This window comes from Monodon monoceros, unplaced genomic scaffold (assembly GCF_005190385.1).
Source record: "Monodon monoceros isolate NGI ecotype Baffin Bay Population unplaced genomic scaffold, NGI_Narwhal_1 Super_Scaffold_18, whole genome shotgun sequence".
Taxonomy (NCBI): Eukaryota; Metazoa; Chordata; class Mammalia; order Artiodactyla; family Monodontidae; genus Monodon; species Monodon monoceros.
In genome coordinates, this window is record NW_021703774.1 from 73,649,877 (window position 1) to 73,670,955 (window position 21,079).

Genomic DNA, 21,079 nt, shown 5'->3' on the forward strand with positions numbered 1-21,079 from the left:
GATGGGGCTCAGTATCCCTGAGGCCCCACTCAAAGCTGCAGCCTTGGGGAGTGACATGCATGATATAACTTATATATGTATGTATTATGTATATGTATTTTAAAATATTTATTTATCTGGCCGCGACGGGTCTTAGTTGCGGCATGTGGGATCTTTTTTTTTTTTTTTTTTCAGTTGCGGCATGCGGGATCTAATTCCCTGACCAGGGATCGAACCCGGGCCCCCTGCTTTAGAAGCGTGGAGTCTTAACTACTGGACCACCAGGGAAGTCCCTAACGTATTTTTAAAATGTCACTCTGGCTGTTTTGTGGAACCTGGATGGAAAGAGAGTGAGAGTGGAAGCAGGGAGACAAGCAGGGGTTCCTGTGGTGGTTCAGGTGAGAGATGGTGGTTGGGGCCAAGGAGGTGGCCATGGAAATACTTCTTGCTAGACTACAAACTCCAGGAAGGCTCAGAGCTGTCTCTTTTGTGTAACTTATATTCCAAGCTTCTAGAACAGTGCCTGGCACATAGGAGGTCCTCAAAAAATATTAGTTGGATCAATGAGTGAATAGTTACTTTCTGGAGTCAGACTGGAATCAGGTTTAGGATAAATAAAAGTGTAAGCTCTTCTAAAAAAAAAAAGCTGCAACTTTGTGTGTCTCCCAGTATATGGGCTACAGCAGTATTCCTAGGGGGTGGAGCATATTGTCTCCAGAACAAAGAGGTCCACCAGGGATTGTGTTTCCTTCTTTGTGGATGCAAGATGCAGCAATTTGCCTTTTCTTTAGATGGGTGTCCTAGCTTACCCCTACCACTGGACCCCAAATGACTTTACTGAAGGGGCAGTTCCCTGAATGTTCCTAGAGTTTATATCTCACCCTCTTGAGTGCTTGTGTCTTACCAAGGCTTTAAGGTGCTAGCCACCTTTTGCTCAGTCTCCTGAAACAGCATAATGTCATTGATGCAATGGATCGATGTGATATTCTGCGGGATGTCGAGATGGTCTAGATCTTTTCTGAATATATCACGACATAGATTTGGAGAGTTACCACAGCCTGGGGAGAAAACTAAATGAATGTTGTTCAGTCCACATGAATGCTGTTTCTGATCCTCTTTCCTGATTGGGGTAAAGAGGAATGCATTTGTTAAATCAGTGGCCACATATCATGTACTTGAAGTCATATTTATATGCTCTAGCAATGAGACCACGTCCAGCATGGTGGCTGCAATCGGGGTGGAGTTGAACTGGCAACAGTCTATAGTCATTCTCCAGGATCTATCTGTTTTCTTCAGGGCCCAGACTGGTGAATTAGACAGAGGTATGGTAGCGACCACCATCCCTGCATCCTTAAGATCCTAAAGAGTGGCACTGATTTCTATCTTCCCTCCAAAATGGGGTATTGTTTTTTATTTACCATCTTGTCTGGGGAGCAGAGGAGTGGGGAGAGGTGCACAGTTTTGGAGGTTTCCATTTGTCCTTCTCCACTGTGAAAGCTCTTATCACATAAACCAATAACCCAATGTGGCGGCTTCGCCAACTGCCAAATATAGCAATCCCAGCTACACGTTCAGGGACTGGGGCAACGACCACTAGGTGGGGCCATGGACCCAGTGGACCCCCTTTAAGCTGACTTCAGCCAGGACTCCATTTTGACCTGGCCCATGTCCCATCACTCTAATGGGGGTCCACAATGACATTTTAGGTCTCTGAATATCAGTATCATTTCAGAGCCTGTATCCTGCCGGATATTCCCCCCCAACCTCCTAGTTTACAGTCACCCAAGTAAAATGGCTGTGAGTCCCTTTGCAAGTATTACAGTGTATACTTGCTGTGACATTGCAGGCTCCTTTCTCTTGGGGACTTGGACACTTTTTCATTCAATAGATTTCAAGTCTGAAAGCAGTTTCAGGTCTTTGAACTGGACAAGGGATTATGACTTTTTTATAAAGTGTTTTTTTTTTTTTTGCGGTACGCGGGCCTCTCACTGTTGTGGCCTCTCCCGTTGCGGAGCACAGGCTCCGGACGCGCAGGCCCAGCGGCCACGGCTCACAGGCCCAGGTGCTCCGCGGCACGTGGGATCCTCCCGGACCGGGGCACGAACCCGCGTCCCCTGCATCGGCAGGCGGACTCTCAACCACTGCGCCACCAGGGAAGCCCTATAAAGTGTTTTTTAAAAAATATATTTAGCTGTGGTAAAAAACATAAAATTTATCATCTTAACCATTTTTAACGGTACAGTTGAGTAGTGTTAAGCACATTCACAATGTTGTACAACCCAGCTCCAGAAATTTCTCATTTTGCAATATTGAAACTGCATCCATTAAAAAACAACCCATTTCCCCCTCCCTGCAGCCCCTGGAAACCGCCATTCTACTTCCTGTTTATATGACTTTGACTATTTTAGATACTTCATATAAGCGGGAGCATACAGTATTTGTCTTTTTGTGACTGGCTTTCTTAGTAGTCCTCAAGGTTCATCCATGGTGTAGTATATGACAGGATTTCCTTCCTTTTGTAAGGTTGAATAATATTCCATTGTATGTATATACTACATTTTGTTTATCCATTCATCCTTTGGTGAACACTTGAGTTACTTCCACCTCTGGCCCACTGTTAATAATGCTGCTATGAACATGGATGTGCAAATATCTCTTTAAGATCCTGCTTTCATTCTTTTGGATATATACCAGGAGTGGGATTGCTGGATCATATGGTAGTTCTATTTTTATTTTTTTGAGGAACTACCATATTGTTTTCTATAGTGGCTGCACCATTTTACACTCCCACCAACAGTGCACAAGGGTTCCAATTTCTCCACATCAAGGGATCATGATTTTTTTTTAGTGGGGTAACAGTGTTCAGCTCCCTGTTCACCTAGTCTTGCATTCTTTTTATATATTAAACAATGCCCATCTATTTTGTCCCTAGGGATATCGTGTTCTATTAACCAACTCAGATCTCTGTGGGTTAAGCCCCCTTGGTTGGCCCTTCAATCTTGCTGTTCATTAAGATAATTGTGACCCCCTGGTTCCTACTGTTGCCACTTGGCCTCAGCTGGTGGAGATGGGGAGGGGGGTTTGATTATCTCCATTGCTATCAATGATCCCAGCTCTGTGATTGCCTCTCCTGCTCTGCAGAGACGAGCCACCACTGAACTTAGTGATGCTGGTGCCCCTCTAGTGGCTGTGGTGAATGGTTTGTCTTCTGAACCTTCCATGAAATATAATCCTTTGGTGGGTCTTCAGGCCTCAAATAATAGATCCATTCCACTATGTCCATTCCCTAAGCTTTTTAATCCTTTCCTCCACCGTCTGATGTGGCAATTCCAGCATTCCAACTTTGCTCAGTGTGGGACATCACTTTTTCCAGGCTTCTAGGAGCACTCTAAGAACACATTGGAAACAACTCTGGTGTCCTTGCTGAAATGTAAACCCTATATCCCAAGAGAGTGCCCCTAAATTAATAAACTCTTTCTTATCCAGTTTTATATTCTGGTACCCTTGATCAAGCACACTCAAAATCTAATCCATGGGGCTTCCCTGGTGGCGCAGTGGTTGAGAGTCTGCCTGCCGATGCAGGGGACACGGGTTCGTGCCCCGGTCTGGGAAGATCCCATATGCCGCAGAGCGGCTGGGCCCATGAGCCATGGCCACTGAGCCTGCACATCCGGAGCCTGTGCTCCGCAATGGGAGAAGCCACAGCGGTGAGGGCCCCGCGTACTGCAAAAAAAAAAAAAAAAAAAAAAAAAAAAATCTAATCCATGGCATCCTCTCCTGCTCCTGCTGTTACATGCTGGGTGTTAGTTCCTTTTCTTCCTTCTGAGGTCCAACATGTTCTCAGCTGAATTGTGCTGTGACTTAGCACCAGTTATCATCCTGGCAGCCAGAAAAGGAGATGGGGTCAGATCCTGACCTCTGCCACCTTCTAGGGAGGGGCCTTTACTGGGGATAGGTGATGCTAGCTCTTAACGGGGAGGGGTGGATCACTTTTGTATGGGAAACCAAAATCTTCAGGGACATCTACCATTCGAGGATACCAGATGTCCCCACTCCATGTGTCAGGGTTCCAGTCAGGTTTTCTCAACTAGGGCCCTGGCCCTGGCACAACAGATCTACCCTGTCTGAAGGTTCTAGTTTCCTGCCTCAGGTGAAAGTTTGTCTTTGAAGTTCTGCATCTCTACTAGTTTCTGAGTTGGGTCTTCATTCTTTACTGCTCTCTTAACAGCAGGAGAGAAGAACCTCTTTGTAAGCTACCAAAGAAGCCTCAGGCTTTCACACTTAATTTCAATTGGTTGGTAATTGCTTTTCCTTGTCTCCCCATAAGATGCCAAAGCAGTTTAGTAACAATCAGCCAATTTTCATGTCCTTGTATGAGTCATTTCCCTATACTTTTCAAATACCTGAATCATTTCACTGGCCAGGAAGGTCTCCTCCATCAGATCATTCTCCTGAATTACCACTGGTGAAAGTTTTTCTGGCTGGAGACTGTTCCTGTCTCTCTATTATTTTTCCAATAAATTTTGCTTGCAAACTGAATGGTTCCTTCTTTGGTTCCTTCCTCTTGCAAAAATACCTTATCATTTACAGCTAAGAAAAGCTTACTGGTACTTTCAACATTCTGCCTGGAAATCTCCTTAGCTACTTCCAATAAGCTCATTAGGTACATTTTCTATCTTCCAAAGTACCATAGGTGACAGTTTCATAAATTATTCCACCAGTATTTAACACAAGGTAACCCTTTCTCCAGCGTCCAATGGTAATTTCCTCCCCGATCATCCAGCCTCTACTAATAGTCTCTTGGCTGCCCTTCTAGCCTCTGTTTACTGCCTGGTCCCAATGCCAATGTCCTGTGTTTTGGGTTTTAAGTATTGCAGTTTCCTACTTTAGCGTTTCAGTTTCTACTGCTGAATAACAAACCACCCTCAAACTTAGTGGCTTAAGACAACAATGATTTATTAATTTCTCACAATTCTGTGGGCTGACTGGATGGTTGGTCTTTGGTCTTGCATGTTGTGCTGCATTTAGCTTGCGTTTGCCCAGAGGCTCGGATGTTTGGGATGGTTTCGCGAGGTTTCAGTGCCTCTTTCTCCACATGGTCTCATATCCCAAAGATGCTCGGCCAGGTTTCTTACTTGCAGCTAAATTTTAAGAGGGCCAGAGAGGACACTGTGAGACCTCTTAGGGCCTAAACTCTGGAACCTACACAATTGCACGTTCTACTGGTCAAAGCAAGTCACAAGGCAAACTCAGATTCAGACAGCACTTGGAGAAATAGCAATGCCTCTTGAGTGGGAGGAGAAGTAAACTCACAATACAAGAGTATGGATGGAGGTTGATTCATTGAGGGCCATTATTTAAGGATCTACCACACTTAAATTTAAGGTGCCTGTTAAAATGGAATACTATTCAGCCATAAAAAAGAATAAAATTTTGCCATTTGCAGCAACATGGATGGACTTGGAAGGCATTATGCTAAGTGAAATAAGTCAGACAGAGAAAGATAAATACTGTATGATATCACTTATATGTGGAATCTGAAAAAATATAACAAACTAGAGAATATAACAAAAAAAGCAGCAGACTCACAGATATAGAGAACAAAGTAGTGGTTACCAGTGGAGGGGGGATATAGGAGTGGGGGAGTGGGAGGTACAAACTATTGGGTGTAAGATAGCTCAAGGATGTATTGTACAACATGGGAAATATAGCCAATATTTTGTTATAACTGTGAATGGAGTATAACCTTTAAAATTGTATTAAAAGAAGTTAATAGATCCTAAGAGTTCTCATCACAAGAAAAAAAAAAAGATGCCCGTTAGACACCCAAGTAAAGATGCCAAATAGGTACTTAGCTGTAAGCGCCTTGATCCCAGAGCCGGGGGTTAGGCCAGGGAAGGAAATTGGGAATCATCAACATACAGATATGATGCTATGTGAATCATCCTGCCCTGCAGGTTCCTGGTTGCTGCGGCAGTGGACTGTGGAGGAGTCAGGGTGCCAGCAGGGTGCAGCGCTCTGAACGAGGCTGGATAAAGGCTGGGGGATGAAGGACATTCTGCTCTTGTGGCGGCTCCAAGTCCACTCCCCCACTGGGGTGAAGAGGATTCCACTAGCCCTCTCCTTCCACCTCCCTCCTTGATAGAGCCACAGGCGTTAGGGATGAGGTTAGGACAACTGGTCTGCACGCAGAGGATACAGGACAGGCAACCATTCCACTGCCTTGTTTTGCCACCTAAAGAAAGGAAACCAGTAAAACGGGGAACGAGCCACATTGCCCTGGTCAATCTTCTTTATGTTGCGCTGCATTTGCTGCCAGGTAGGACAAATTTGCAAAAGCAACTGCATTCCCATTGTTACCACTTGTGGCCATTTCCTCTCATTCTTCATCTAGAAGACAGTTTAGGCATCATCCCCAAATGTCCGACAACACTTTGTCAACCCAAAACTGGTTACCCTTATTTTAGATTTTTCTGTGTTTCTTAGGAGGAAGGGGCTGTTTGCTGTCATGGTTTTACTATATGGAAGAGGAAAAGCAAGAATGAGGTTGAGTCTAGTATTTTTGAAAGAAAGAGGTGATTTCAGAGCTATTCCAAACCAGCAGGAAAGACAGGGGAGATAAATCCAACTTGTCCAAAGGAGAAAGCAAAGAGGAGGAGGGAATAAGTCGGAGGCTGTGATGCAGATCAAGAGTTCTATGTTACCTGCTCTTCTCTAAGTTACTCTTCTCCGTATTGTCTTTACGAAAATGAAAACTGCCTATGTCCTTCCTTTCTGTAGCTGCATCAGCCTCTCCCTCCTGATAACTTAGGAAAAGCAGGGAATGTGTATTCTCCAATTCTCCCCAACCTTAACGCAGTTCTCTCCATACTCGTTAACTCTCCAAGATCTTATTTTTAAGCTGGTTTTGCTAATTTTTGCATTCTCCTCAAGCCTGCTTTCAAGCCCAGGCTGGGGTTGGGGCCGGAGCCGGGGTGAGGCAAGTACAAGAGTTTCTGGCTCCATCTCCCATTTCCTGAGCTGAGCTGGGCTGTACTAATTGACCTCGAGGGTCTCAGCTGTGCTAAGTTGTATGTTTGTTAGATCTCATTAGGATTGTAATTAGTGCAGAGAAGCTAGGTCAGAGGCAACTGGTTGGATTGATGGTCTCAGGGGGCATGAATAAAGGCCGGGAACAGCAAACAGGTTCCTCGTTCTTGGGTGGGGTGAGCCAGGGGCAGGGAATGGTGGGACCTGTGTCAAACACACAGACAAATAGACACAGGGTCACGTGCAGAGAGGCGCTCAAAAACTGTTAGCGTGTGTGTGTGTGTGTGTGTGTTATAGTGTGTGTGTGTGTGTGTGTGTGGTGTGTTCGCTCCCACATTTACTTGGGTTTCTTTTCAACCTCTCCATATATGGTGTGGCTCTAGAGCAGCCTGGGGATTGGCTGCTGTTGTTGGGAGACTCGGAGGTAGGAAGAAAGCAGAAAAAAGAACGAACCCAGCAAGGGGAGGGAGTGTCAAGGGGAGGGGCTGTAGCTGAGCTTTGAGGGTTGCAGAATGGGGCTGGGTCCCCTTGCCTGTAAGGTTTAGAAAGGGGAGAGATTCTTCGGGGCTGCTTTTTGTGTGCAATGAGGTAGAGCTTACTGTTGGCAGAGGGTCTGGGAGAGGGCAAGGAAGGAGGCAAAGCTATTTCCCTAGGGTCGGCACGGCATGGTTTGTGAAGGCTGGAGCGGGAGTTAGAAAAACTCGTTTTTTTTTCCCTTTTCTTTTCACCCTAAACAACCTACAGTTATGCTGTGGAAATAGCATGCAAATTAATTCATCAGCTTTCCAGGTCAGCACCTCAGATATTCTTCCTAATGGAGGCCAGTCAGGACTGTACTGCACTCTGTTCCCCAAAACTCTACAAGTTAATGGGGGAAGAACAGGAAAAGTTGAGGAAAATGTCATTGAAATAGGAAATGGCACTTAGTTCTTTACCTGTCTCTACCCCTCGCCCTATTTCAACTCTGTGTGTACTGGATTTCCTCATCTCCCTTGCCTGGGGCCTCCCAAAAGATTCTCCCTTTTCCAGTTCATTTGTGTAAGAAAAGAATATAGCAAAGATGTTGGAAGAGAGGAAAGGAGAAAGAAAAATACACATCCTGAAAAACGTCTATCGGCAACTGTGTAGTAAGCAGGTTGCCCCGCACCCCTACTCAATCCATCCATTTGCCCCAGAACACGTGACTGGGAGGAAGTAAGGGAAATATTTCAGGTAAAGAAACTGGAGTGATGCAGTGAGGGAAGACGGATCTGGGAGGAGGGAAAAGCTAGAGTTCCAGCATCATTATCCTCCAGCCACAGTGCCGGTGCTCATGCTTCCTTAACAGAGATCACGCTAGCAGCCCACCACCAGCGTACACTCTAAGCTGTTTTTCTAGCGGGGAGCCTGGCTTTGTGCTAAGCTCTGAAATTCTTGAAGACAGGAGATCAAGCTTTCCCCCTTCTTCCTATCTCTGGCCTTTAGCCCAGTACCTGGTATTCTCTCTCCTTGAAGAAAGGCTTATGGGCACAGTCCGTGGACTGGATCAGCTCGTGTACCAGAACACAGTGACAGTAACCCCATCCCCTAAGCCTCATTCTAACCGTACTCCTACCACCTGAGCTACTGTTAATAGCCCACTGAGTCAAACTAAAGCTGCCACAGCAGCTACTTACCAGCTGGCAGGCATTTTCCATACATTGTCTTTACACTTCCACTTTGCAGATGAGAAAACTGACACTTGGAAAGCTTGTGCCTTGCCCAGGGTCTCATAACTAAAAAGTCAGAATTTGAACCCAGATCTGTCTGGTTCCAAAGCTGGCCTCATCTTACCACCTTGTGGCCTGGTTTTGGTGCCTTAAGACTGCAGGAGCCCAGTGCCCAACTCTTAGTCTCCCGGGGTCCCTGATCTTTCTTTTCTGCTTCCCCTCACCTTTCTCCTCTCCGGTGTCTCCCTCCATCCTCTAGCTCCCCTGGGAGCCACAGATAATTGGCATGTTGGGATATACATGTCATTCTTGCTTTTGTCTTTTTCTTCATTATGTGGGAGTGACAAGGAAAAGAAAGAGAGAAAAAGGAAAATGCTGGTAAAATAAATTAATACAAAAATGCAGACTTACATATAGAAAGTAAATATTTTAACCTAGACTTTCAATATTTGTGACAATGGGTAGCTCTGCTGACCATGCTTAGAGTTTAGGTGAGCAAAACTTGTTTGGAGGATAGGAAGTCTGGAGACCCAGGCTCCCTCCCCTCCTACCCCAGGAGACTCTGGGAATGACATGTAGGTGGCACTCTGGTGTACTCTCCTCACTCAAGGATACATGTGATTTAGTTAACTACAGGATAAATCTGGGGGAAATCTTCATGACTGTGAATGGTGGGGACCGAAAGAGCATGAGAATCTCTCTTCCCTACAGATGTTCAACTTGGACAGATTCCCCCATCTTGCTTATGGGGGTTATGGAGTAATGTCAGAGCAGAAGAGTGGCAATTGAGGGTCTGTGTTTTGCCCAGAGGATTTTCCTTGTTTCCCTCCTACCCCACTTTCCTGAATGTCACACGAGGGCAGCTTCGTGGCCAGGACGTACACACAGTTTGTCCCCATTTTCTCCTCTTCTCCCCTCTCACCCTTAGGTGAACTCTAGGTTTTGGCTCTTGGAGGCGAGAGGGGACCTAGGGAAGGGGATCAGGAAGCAAGGGGTCTACAGTTGACCCTTGAACAACGTAAGTTTGAACTGCACAGATCCACTTACATACAGATATTTTTCAATAAACCCTACGGTACTGCACAGCCTGCGGTTGGTTGAGCCCTCAGGTGCAGAGGAACCATGGATATGGAGGGCTGACTGTTAATTTACAGGTGGATTAACCCTCGCACTTTTCAAGGGTCAACTGTACTTCAAAGTGTTTTTTTTAACCCTTCATTACTTGATTCACGGGACTGTCCCCTTCTTTCCAAAAATCATTCATATGTCGCCTTCTTCTTCTCTGGACACTATCACTGTTATTAAACCTGATCTTAGAAACTTCAGAGGGAAGAAGCAATCAAAATGAGCTGTGTAGTCTCTACCACAGACAAGAATGTCGGGGAGTCTGGCAGCTGCAGAGGTGGTCAGGAGGGTGGTGGTGTGAGCATAAAGATGTTTTTCTAAAGCTGGGGCTTGATTAGTGTTGGAAGTAAGGTTCGAAGAAGGAGAGGGAGAGGCTACAGGAAACCCTAGCTTGGCCGAAAGAGGAACCTGGGCATATATTTGGCTTTCCCCTTCATACTACCCAGCTTGCATCACAAATCAGATTCCGTTTTAGTTTGGTTCTTCTGTGGGGTTGACTGTCCCCTATTCCCCTGTGCTAGGCGCCCCTAGCCAAATGACCAGATCCATCCCATCCGTCCAGGGCTGTATCTCTGAATCAGTGTTGGGAAGGGTGTGAGAGAGGAAGCGAAGAAACACCTCATACAAGAAAGCCAGGCAGCGTGATTGCAATCAGAGGCTGCTAGGCGTAAGAAGCCAGTGCCCGGCGGCGGGCCTGGGGGTGTTTTAATCGCACAAACCCTCCTCGGGGCTGGGATAAATTTCACTTCTGTGTGCGTGGACAGGTGGCACTGGCTCCCACATCTCTTGAGCTAGGGCTGAAATTTCACCCTCAGATTGAAAACTTGGAAGGGGACACAAGAGACGCCCCACACCTCCCCCTCTAAACTTAGGAGCCCAGATACATCTTTGGGAGCAGCAGGATATTCCTCACCACACCTCAGAGGGGTGGTGCATGTAACACGGTCAGACTGTGCCTTCGTCACCCTCTCTCTCTTCATCCAGGTGAAAGTTTCTTAATACTGCTGTAGGGGTCACCTCCTCCCCAGATCTGAGGCAATTTAGGTCTCAGAGAGATAGATGGGGGGAAAGGAGTTTGGGAAATAAGGGCTGTAGGAGGGTCGGGCAGCAGCAAGAGCAACGAATTTGATCGTGTTTTTGTTTTCTTTTTTGACTGAGGTAAATAAAAAAGCTGTATCCTGCAACACTTGGAGATAAGAGTCTGTCCACCCCACACGTTCCAGACTCTGTCACCTTCCTCTACATCAGGCTCTTCCGGTACTGGCTATGCTGGCTGGGCTGTCTGAGGTGGGAGTCGGGGGTCTGCAGGTCCATCTGTCTGTACAGGTCCCTCAGCTCCCTGACTTCCTGGAGCACCCTCTTCGCCTGGCTCCAATTTGATGACGCCTCTCCCAGCAGCCGCTCTGTCTCCAGCAGCAGCTGTTCTGACTCAGAATCGGGAGGAGACCGAGGGGGGTCCTTGGCCTTTCGCTTCCCGTCTCCCAGTCCCTGAACCTCTGCCAGCAGCTCCTGAGTCTTCTCCAGTTTCCTTGCTACCAGGTCCTGGATCCGGGACAGCTGCCCCGGGTGGGGTGGGATGGGGGTCGGGGGGTCCTGGGCCTGCAGTTGGAGGGTGCGGGCTGCGGCAGTGTCCCGCTGAGACAGGATCTCCTCCAGGGAGGCACAGCGGCCTTTTTCTGCGGGGCTCAACTTCTTGGGTGCCTGGGGGGTGTAGGTGGCCCCTCTGTCTGGCTTTTCCCAAAGTCGGGGAAGGCCGCTTGCCCGGTCCGAGGAGGGCTGGATGCGGTCTGAGTCTGCTCTCCGCCGGCTGCCTGCCAGCTGGGCCACAGACTTGTCCAGGTCGACTCGAAAGCTCTCAGCACAGGAGGTTGGTTCCTCAGGGGAAGGGTCTTCCTCCTGGATCAGGTCCAAGGTCAGCATGCCATCCGAGGTAGAGGTTGAAGCCTGCAGAGGGAGAAGGAGGGAATGAAGGGGGTAGATTGTTGTCAGTGAGCATTTCAGAACTGACTGCCTGAAAGAGAAGCAAGCTGTGGTCATTTCCCTCCTCAACGTGCCTTCCCTGAATGAGAAGCCCCCACTCCTGACACAGCCCTCTGACTTTGTTTCCTATTTCTTATTCCTTTGATAGTGACTTAAACTTCTTTCTTTCATTTTTCTGTGATTTAAAGTAATTTCTCCTGGGGGACTTCCGTGGTGGTCCAGTGGGTAAGATTCCGCGCTCCCAATGCAGGGGGTCTGGGTTCGATCCCTGGTCAGGGAACTAGATCCTGCATGCATGCTGCAACTAAGAGGCAGCATGCTGCAACTAAGAGGCAGCATGCCGCAACTAAAGACCCTGCATGCCGTAACTAAGACCCGGCACAGCCAAAGTAAGTTAGCAAATAAATAAATATTTTAAAAAAGTACCAATTTATTAAAAAAATAATTTCTCCTGCTTGTTTCCCATATTTTCCACTTTACTACGAGCTTCCTGAAGAGTGTCTTTTTCCTCTGTATTGTGGACTCTAAGCATCAGTTGGGTTTGACACATACAGGATGCCTGGCATGGCAGGGTAACTGTCCTTTTCCATCTGTATCCTCTGAGCCACACACCTCAACCCCCTCTGCTATTTGGACCTCAGAACTTCTTGCCTTAAAATAAAACTTGTTCTATTTCCAGAATACTGTAATTAAAAAAAAAGTGATAATGGTATTCAGCACCTTATATGTATTGATACATATGTTGTTTCAATCATTCCTCACAGCAACCGTGCAAGTGGGCATGATTACTGCCCCACTTTACAGTTGGAGGCGGGCAGCTTCAGAGTACGCTGCAAAGCTAGGTTCCAATCCAGTTCTGTCTGATTCCAAAGCCCATGTTCTTTCTTTCTTTTTTTTTAAAATTAATTTATTTTATTTATTTTGTTTTTGGCTGTGTTGGGTCTTTGTTGCTGTGTGCGGGCCTTCTCTAGTTGCGGCGAGCGGAGCCTACTCTTCGTTGTGGTGCACAGGTTTCTACTGTGGTGGCTTCTCTTGTTGGAAGCATGGGCTCTAGGTGCACGGGCTTCAGTAGTTGTGGCATGCGGCTCAGTAGTTGTGGCTCGCGGGCTCTAGAGCGCAGGCTCAGTAGTTGTGGCGCATGGGCTTAGCTGCTCCGCAGCATGTGGGATCTTCCCAGACCAGGGCTCGGACCCATGTCTTCTGCATTGGCTGGCGGATTCTTAACCACTGCGCCACCAGGGAGGCCCCCGTGCTCTTTCTACTATACCTGAGTGCCTCTTTCCCTAGACACTTAGTGCTCAGACAAATGAAAGAAAATCCTTGCTCCTCTAAGTGCCTGTGATACATAATGCTGTTATCCGTCAGGATAGCTAGCCACCAGACAGTAGCTTATGTTGCCTTGTACTGTATTCATCTCTTCTACTTTTCACTTCCCTTGTGGGTATATCTCATTTTCCCCAAAGGATGATACATTTATTGAGGGCAGGACTTTCAAATTCACAGTAGGTGCTGACTAAATAATTTTGGTTTGGAGGAATCAAGAAAGGGAACAGGGTGGAGGGACTTCCCTAGCCTTTGACCTTGGTACACAAATGCCTCTGGTGGGCTGTCTGAGATACAGTCCTGTCTGAGATGAACTGACATGGAGTTGGCCCTTCAGCAATGTTTACTTTCTTTCTTTCTTTTTTTTTTTTTTGCGGTACACGGGCCTCTCACTGCTGTGGCCTCTCCCGTTGCAGAGCACAGGCTCTGGACGCACAGGCTCAGCGGCCATGGCTCACGGGCCCAGCCGCTCCGCGGCATGTGGGATCCTCCCGGACCGGGGCATGAACCCGTGTCCCCTGCATCGGCAGGTGGACTCTCAACCACTGTGCCACCAGGGAAGCCCAATTTTTACTTTCTTATAGTCTTACATACCACAGCCATTAGGTGTCCCCGAGTTGGGGGGCGGCGGGAGTGCTGGATTTTTGCCCTGTCTCGAGTTGGGTGTGCGAGATAGCTGTCCTCCTCAACGGTGACCTGAAGAGATGCACTGTGAGTCATGGGTGCTATTTGGAGACTCTGTCCCAACCCAGCTTCCCCTGAGGCCTGAACATGCCTGGACTGGGAAATAATCCCACCTCATGAACCGTTTCTAAGCAAATCCAAGGGCAATGGATGTATTGGACATGAAGGGGCTCCTTAAGCTGGCCCAGGGCTGGCCCATGCATCAGAAAGTGGGGAAAGAGGAGGTGGCAGAAAAGACTTAGAAGTTAGAAGGAGAATAGGGTTTCAAAAGGGAAATAAAGAAGCAGAGCTGGTGGGGAGCTAGTAAATGGGGCCCACAGCATCCTCTTCCCTCTTCAGTGAGTCATTCTGCTCCCTCTGCCTCAGCATCCCCTTCCCCACAATAAACCTCCTGACCTCATCCAAGATGCGGTTCTTGGCGCGGGTGATGGCGGAGTTGAGGGCGTTGATCCATGATTCCTTCTCTTCCGGACTCACTGCCAGGAAGATCAAGTTGGGTGCCTGTGAGGAGAAGATTCTTGTTTCAGTCAGGGTTTTACATTTGGCCTCACCTTGACAGTGAAGAAGTAAGAAATCATAATCTCATTCTCTTAGACCCAGCTCTTGGAAGGAGAGAGATTCTACTTCTGGAGTCATCCGTAACTTAAGGAAATCAGCCTCTATTCCTGCAAAATGCCATTGCTTGGAGGCTGTTTTAGAAATGACCAATGAGGAGCTTAGAAGGGTACCAGATATTAATACGGCACTGGAGATAATTAGAGGAGGTTTGGGAAAGGACAGGTACTAAAATAAAGATCTTTAAATGTTTGAAGAAATAGAATGTGACAGGAATGGCTTCCCTGGGTTTCCTCAGACAAGAGAAATTGGATTCAGAATTTCAACCGCCTATCACAGTACAGGGAAAAGTGGCTGTCTCCCAAGAGGGGTGTGTTTGTGTATTTGTGTGTGTGTTAGGCAGAGAGAGACAGAGAGAGGGAGAGAGATATGATCTTTGTGGCTGGACAGTTTAAAGGCTGGCTTGCCTGGAAGGAAGGAAATGGCCATGATATTCTCAGGTTAAATAATAAAAGCTGGCAGGAGAGCAATAATTCAGGGCCTCTGAGCCAAGAGAGCTGAGAGAGAGATCCTGAAGGGGCAGGTGCTTTCCTCTGCTCCCCACACCCCTGACCTGGTCGATGTTCCGGTGGCCCAGGCGGCAGGCGGAGCGTACCGTGTTCCCAGGCTGTTTGGAGTGGGCAAGAGTGAACTTGCTATGATTCTTCTTGCTCCTGCTCTTGGATTTCCGGAGCTCTTCACACTTCTCATAGTCACTCAGGTCAAACACCTCTTGAACATTTTTCTCATCTTTTACCTAGGGGAGGGTTGGAGGTGAGGTGCTGAGGATAAAATTACTTAGTCCCTTCTCCCAAATTGTTAGTTACTGACCAGTCTTGGGAACCAGAAGAAGCCTGAGAGGGGAGGGATGACAGGTTATGGAAAGGCTGTCCTACCCAAGGCCCACAGAGGCCTGACAGTGGGGGGCAGCCCCCCATGTCCTGATTCCTCACATGGGTTTCCATTTAAACCCCTTGTCCCCACTCCCCTCAGCCAAGCTACCATTTCCAGAGCCCCAGTAGGTCTCTCTTCACTGTGACTCCCACTTTGTCCTTCAAAGGACATGGTTACAGGGCTAACAGTTTAATCCTATCATCCTGAAGTAAGCAAGACCCGGATGGCCCTTGATTGTCCAGAGGGAGGAGGTAAAGGCAGGGTCAATATCAGGGGATGTCTGGAGGGAACGAAGGGCTGCCTCCGCCCTCCCCTGTCCTATGTTTATGCTGTTGCCTTCTTATCCATCCCATTATCCCCTGGCTCCTTCCTTAAATATATACTATTATGAAGAGACTGATCTACCTCCTTCTTTTCAGAAGCTTCAGCACCATAGGAACAGCAGCCCCTGTGTTCAGTTTGTTGAGTTTGTTCAGACAGGGTGAAAAACACACCTGTAGTTCCTACCCCTCCTTCTTCCTTCCAAGGTACCGTGACAACCCAACCTAGCTCCTGTGGGCTTGAGAAGCCACTTAATCATCCACTGCTCTCTAGGCAAAGATGCATTTATACTCTCCCTGGAGGACTACTTGGAAAAAAGTGTTCTGCTACCTGTTTCCATGATTCCAGTTTGAGCCCTTACTGCCAGGAAGCTCTTCCTTGTGTCTAAACTGAGCCCTTCCTGCTTGTAGACTCCATCTTGCACCCGGTTCCACTCTCAGCATTTCTATCCATCATTTGGCTCTTAACTCTCTTGTTGAATGTCTAATCAGAGACCACAGTTCCGTCTACATCCTCCAACCCCAACCAGCCTTTTATGAGTGCCACAAAGCAAATTCTACCAACATTTCTGCCAAGGTCCGTTTTAAACTTCTCAGGGTTTTTTCTCCTCTCCCCTAAGGTATTCCCAGAGCCCTAATCCTCTGAAGCTGTGATTTGGCTTGCAAGAGGAAAGAAGTCTTCATCACTGGCCTGGACGGAGCAGCCTGTGATTAGAAAACGCTTTCACCCTCTGCTACTTGTGCCTGGGATTGGAAGACCCTGTGGAATGAGCTGTTCAGGTTTTCCTGGGATGAGAGATGAAAACCACCAGCACTTGTCTTGTTAAAACTAAACAGTCAAAAGTAGCCTCATATGATCCTTGGAAGACATCTACCCTCTCTGACTGGAAGTATTTCACAAAAGAGTCCCCACGTCTCAAGCTCTGAAATAGCAATTGTGTGCCTGGAGGTGACTTCATTTATCCGCCTGGTTCTCTCTTCCATCCCCCAGCCGATCTCTGCTCTTGCATCTGCCTATCCTTCTGACTTGGCGCTGGACCCAGGGGGCTGACACAGACTCATTCAGGTGAATGGCTGCTCATACACCCACCTTTCTCCTCCAGGGCTCTCCCCTATCCTGGGCTCCCGGGTTTTGGACTAGGAAGTGACCAGAAGCCTTGAAGGCTTGTAGGTGAAAGTGGACAAGATGTTGGCAAGGGGTGTCCCAGAACAATTCCCAGAAACATGGAAGCAGGGATGCTGGGTGATGCATCACTCCTCTTCCCCTCCTTCCTCAGAGCTGAGACTATCAGCAGAGGCCAGAAATCTTGGAGAGGAAAGTGCTGGGTGTGTGTATGTAGCCAGGGGAAAAGAGTTACTTGTTCTGTTTTCCTTAGGGGAGGGGAGGAGAGGGGAACGGAAGGGGAGGGGAACAGAGGGGAAGGGAAGGGAAAGGGAGATATTCTGGCTTGGACACGACTGATAAGGAGCTCTGGGGAGCAGAAGACATTGACAGAGGTTAGCCCCTCATAAGGCAGGGGTAGCAGATGGGGTAAAGCAGTGAAACAAACATACTCCAGTGCCCGGGGAAGATGGACAACTCCAAGACCCTAGTTCTCCACTGTATTGTTTTTGCCCATCTAATTCCCACAGTCTCATTTATAATTACCACCCACAAAAGTCAACCCTTTCCCCTGATTCTTTCTCCTTAGCCCACAGAAAGGAATTTTTCCCATGCTTGCCAAAAAAAGATGCCTTGAACTCAATTTCCTCTACCATGAGGTCTCCCTAAGGTCTAGTTTCTGTTCCTATACATCAGCTCCATGATCATAAGGTGCCCTTTGGCTAAGAATGAAGAAAACGATTATTAACAACAAATACAGAAGGATTTCTTTGGTGGGGGCAGTTGCAAAAAAGTACTGGCGTAAATTCTAGGGGAGAGGGTTAGGGATTTCCTGCATTAACATATAAATTACTGGGACTTCCCTGGTGGTCCAGAGGATAAGACTCCTAGCTTCCCAATGCAGGCGCTGGGGTTCAATGCCTGGTCAGGGAACTAGATCCCGTGTGCATGCTGCAACTAAGAGTCCGCATGCCACAACTAAAGATCCCACAGGACGCAATAAAGATCCTGCGTGCCGCAACCAAGACCCAGTGCAGCCAAAATAAATAAATAAATAAAATTTAAAAAGCCCATGTAAATTACAAACATCATACTATATTAAAAAAAATCTTGACTCTGTTGGCTCTGGAGCTTTTGGGAAGTGGACAGAATAAAGCCTATAGTCCTGGATCAGTTTCACCTCTAACCTAGGCCTTTGTAGCATGGAAACTGGCCCCAAAGAAGAGTACTACCAATAGGCTTGTTTCCTATTTTCCTATGCCTTTCTCAGCAGTGGGCAGTTGGCCCCATGATCGGTCAGATGCTCCTGACTCACAGGATAGCAGACATCCTAAGCTGTGGTCATTCCATCCTTTCCCCTGTCTCAGTACCCCTTCCTCCACAAACAAGGGTCAACTATGCTCTTTTGCCCCCTGACTCTGTTCTTTGAACAAATACAAACAAGAAAAAGATGTCTTGTTCCTTCTACCCTTTCCCTGATCACATGTTTTCCCCACTGACGTGTGGGAAGTTCTCCCTGATTGCTACTAGAGTTTTCTGCCATTATGGAGTTCAGGGAAGACAGGAGATACACTTTGACACTTGCCTAAGAAAAAAAAAAGCCAAAAAAACCCCCCCTGGAAAGCCCACACATTGTGGAAAAACCTTGGGTAGGATTTGGGGTTGGGTAGAGGTGACCATTAAAAATAAATTCTCCTGTCAAAGTGTTTTCTCACCTCACTCCATCACCAAGTTCTCAGTGTAAACAGCAAGGTTTAAATACCCTTATGAGGGATCTCTTTGGCCCTGGCACAGCTTAGTTCTTTCTTAGCTGCCTCAGTAGATGTCCTGTTCAGATGAATACTTTCTCTAGGACTGCGCATGTGTCTATTTCAATACCATAAAAGGATTTATTTACCTAAATATAGTCTATGCAGAAAGCAGAAGAGGTTAGAACTCAGGGAGGACTTCGCCGTTAGCCCTGGGTGAGGGGGCGGGTGGAGGGTCATCCTACCAGGGGAACTCAGGACAGTCTCCTAGGCGATGCTGACACAGTCGCAGAGGTAGGGACTGGAATGACTTCTAACCTACGGAGGGGCAATTTCAGTTTCTCAATATTACTATGTGTCATTTATCCCATGAATTAGAGATAACAGAGAGAGTAATCTGGATTCAATATGTGGGCTCAGGTTCTGACCCAATGTGGACTGTGGTTTTCATTTTAACTATAGCCCCAAAGACACAGACACACAGGGATTCATAACTCCATTCTCCCTTCTGCTATAACTGGTGGGGGGCAGCTGGGCAGGAAGGAATGGAGAATGAGTTCCCTGCTTCTTTTTTTTTTCAGTGGAGTGGGGATGGGGAACAGAGAACATGTTGGTTAGGGACACTGGCTTCAACAGAAATCACTGCCACTTACAAATACTCTCCCTGAGGTCATGCGAGACTGACCCTGGGTTGTATGTGTGTTTTCTGTGATTCAGGGCAGCTGCACTACTGATATGACTTGTGTATGTCCCTGTGAGAGACAGGAAAGGGGAGGCTAGCTGGGTTGGGGTGGGGAGGGCAGGAAGGAGTGGAGAATAAGCTGAACAGTGTTTCAGCAGCAACAGCAAAGAAAAAATAATCCTACGGTCAGCTAGAGGCCAGGATAGGGTGGGGGCCAGCAGGGGACGCTTAAAACTTTTGGGACATTCTTGGGAGGGAGTTATCATGGTTGTCAGAAAGGTATTTCCAAAGAAAAATTTTTAAATAAGATGCAAACTCAACTTCTAATTCTAACTCCAGTCTCCTCATTAAAGGGTGACCTTTCTCTGCAGATAAGATGGGGGTAGAGACCAACCAGACCGCTGAAGTAGCTTTTGGAACAAAATGAGGAATGAGGTAAGGGGGAGATGAGAAGTAGATAAGACCCCTGCGGAGAGACAAAGTGGGGACTATGAGAAAATAGGGATAGTTAGCGGCAAAGGGCACCTACCTCTTTTTCGGAGATGTAGAGCTGGTCCCCTTTCAGCACCACGTAGCGGTTTTTCCAAATCTCCCTGAAAATCCCTTTCCCGCAGAATTTCCGGACCCAGCCGACCTTCTCAGGCGGTGCAGACTGATGATTTCCATCCTGAGGCCCCTGCCCCCCGAGCCAGATGAGAACCACACGATTAGGTGATTACAGCTTTTTCCTCCTCCCGTTCCGTCCCCAGCGCCCTCCTCAGTCCCCGGTCCCCTCCTTCCCGCGTCCGCCCCGCCGCAGCTGGAGTCTGGGAGACCCGCGTTCGCTCCCCACTTCTTCAAAGCCTTTCACTCCAAGGAACTCGCTTCCCCATCGCTCCCCTCCCCCTTCTCCCAAATAAACAACTGGAACTGCCAGTGGAAGGGGTGAGGGCCGGGCTGGAGCCGAGGGGTGGCCTTCGGGTCTCCGCCGAGCCCCCCGCCCCCTCCCCCAGCCTCCCTCCTCGCCGCGCCGGGATTAACGGCATTTTATTTTATTTCTCATTGTCTTCTCGCCGCTGCAGAGCGCGATGCCGGCGGCCGCCAGCCGCCCGAGGAAGGGGAGGCCGGGGGTCGGGCAGAAACTCAGCCAAGTTAACCCCCAGCCCAAGTAAACAAACAAAAGCCCCCGCCGGTGCCTCGTCGTGGGGCCCAGCGCGCCGAGGCCGAGGCTAAGGGGACCGGCGATCGGGCCACGGGCCGGAAGGAGGGGGCTGGCGCGGGGCGTCCCCGGCCCCCAACCCGGCCGCCCGCGGCCCCGACGGGGCTGGGGTCCTCGGGGCACAAAGTCAGCGGCGGGCACGGGGCGGGCGGGCGCACTCACCCGCTTGGTGGAATTGTTCTTCTTCATCATTCCGGGCGGGCGGGCGGACGCGGGCGCCGAGGGGCGGCCCCGCGTCGGGGGCCGAGGCCGCTTCGAGGGGGCTCCTGCCCAGGGGGAGGGTGCGGAGAGGCCCCCGGCGCCGCCGCCGCCGCTCCTCCCTCCCTCCCTCTCCCCTTCTTTGTAGCTCCGGTTACACTAAAGGCCGGCCTCCCTCGCGCTCGCACACACACGCACGCCCGCTCCCCGCCCCTCGGCGCCCTCCATCCCGGCGCCCACGCGGCCCGGGCCCCCGAAAGCTCCCCCGGCGCCCGCCCGCCCGGCCCGGCCCGGCCGCTCCCCCGGCCCGGCGCGCTGTGGGCGGCCCAGCCCGCGCCCCGCAGCTCCATCCACCCGCCCGCTGACGTTGCGAGTTCAGAATAAAGGGCGAATCGCCGAGCCGGAGAGAGTGCGCTCCCTCCACCCCCCTCCTTTGTTTCTGACTCACTGAGGGTGAAGAAGACAGACCTAAACCCCGCCGGAGAACGGCGTCTGGAGGGGCAGGGAGTCCGAGACTCCCACAGACCGCCGGAGC

General features: G+C 48.8%; 1 protein-coding gene across 4 annotated transcripts; it reads right to left on the reverse strand.

Moving 5' to 3' along the window:
• Positions 1–4,970: 4,970 nt before the first annotated feature.
• Positions 4,971–20,698, reverse strand: PLEKHO1 (pleckstrin homology domain containing O1). 4 transcript variants are annotated; one of them, XM_029228507.1, is made up of 7 exons: positions 20,509–20,666; positions 19,678–19,824; positions 14,977–15,159; positions 14,205–14,309; positions 13,719–13,820; positions 8,921–11,765; positions 4,971–5,120 (listed from the first exon to the last, which is right to left on the reverse strand). In XM_029228507.1, exons 1-6 carry the CDS (start codon positions 20,536–20,538, stop codon positions 11,061–11,063), a joined length of 1,272 nt encoding a protein of 423 aa, XP_029084340.1. In that variant the 5' UTR covers positions 20,539–20,666; the 3' UTR covers positions 4,971–5,120; positions 8,921–11,060. The 4 variants fall into 4 exon arrangements, with proteins under 4 accessions (XP_029084340.1, XP_029084341.1, XP_029084343.1 ...); XM_029228508.1 differs by lacking the exon at positions 4,971–5,120 and adding an exon at positions 5,934–6,018; XM_029228510.1 differs by lacking the exon at positions 4,971–5,120 and having other exon boundaries at positions 8,819–11,765; positions 20,509–20,682.
• Between the last annotated feature and the right edge of the window lie 381 nt (positions 20,699–21,079).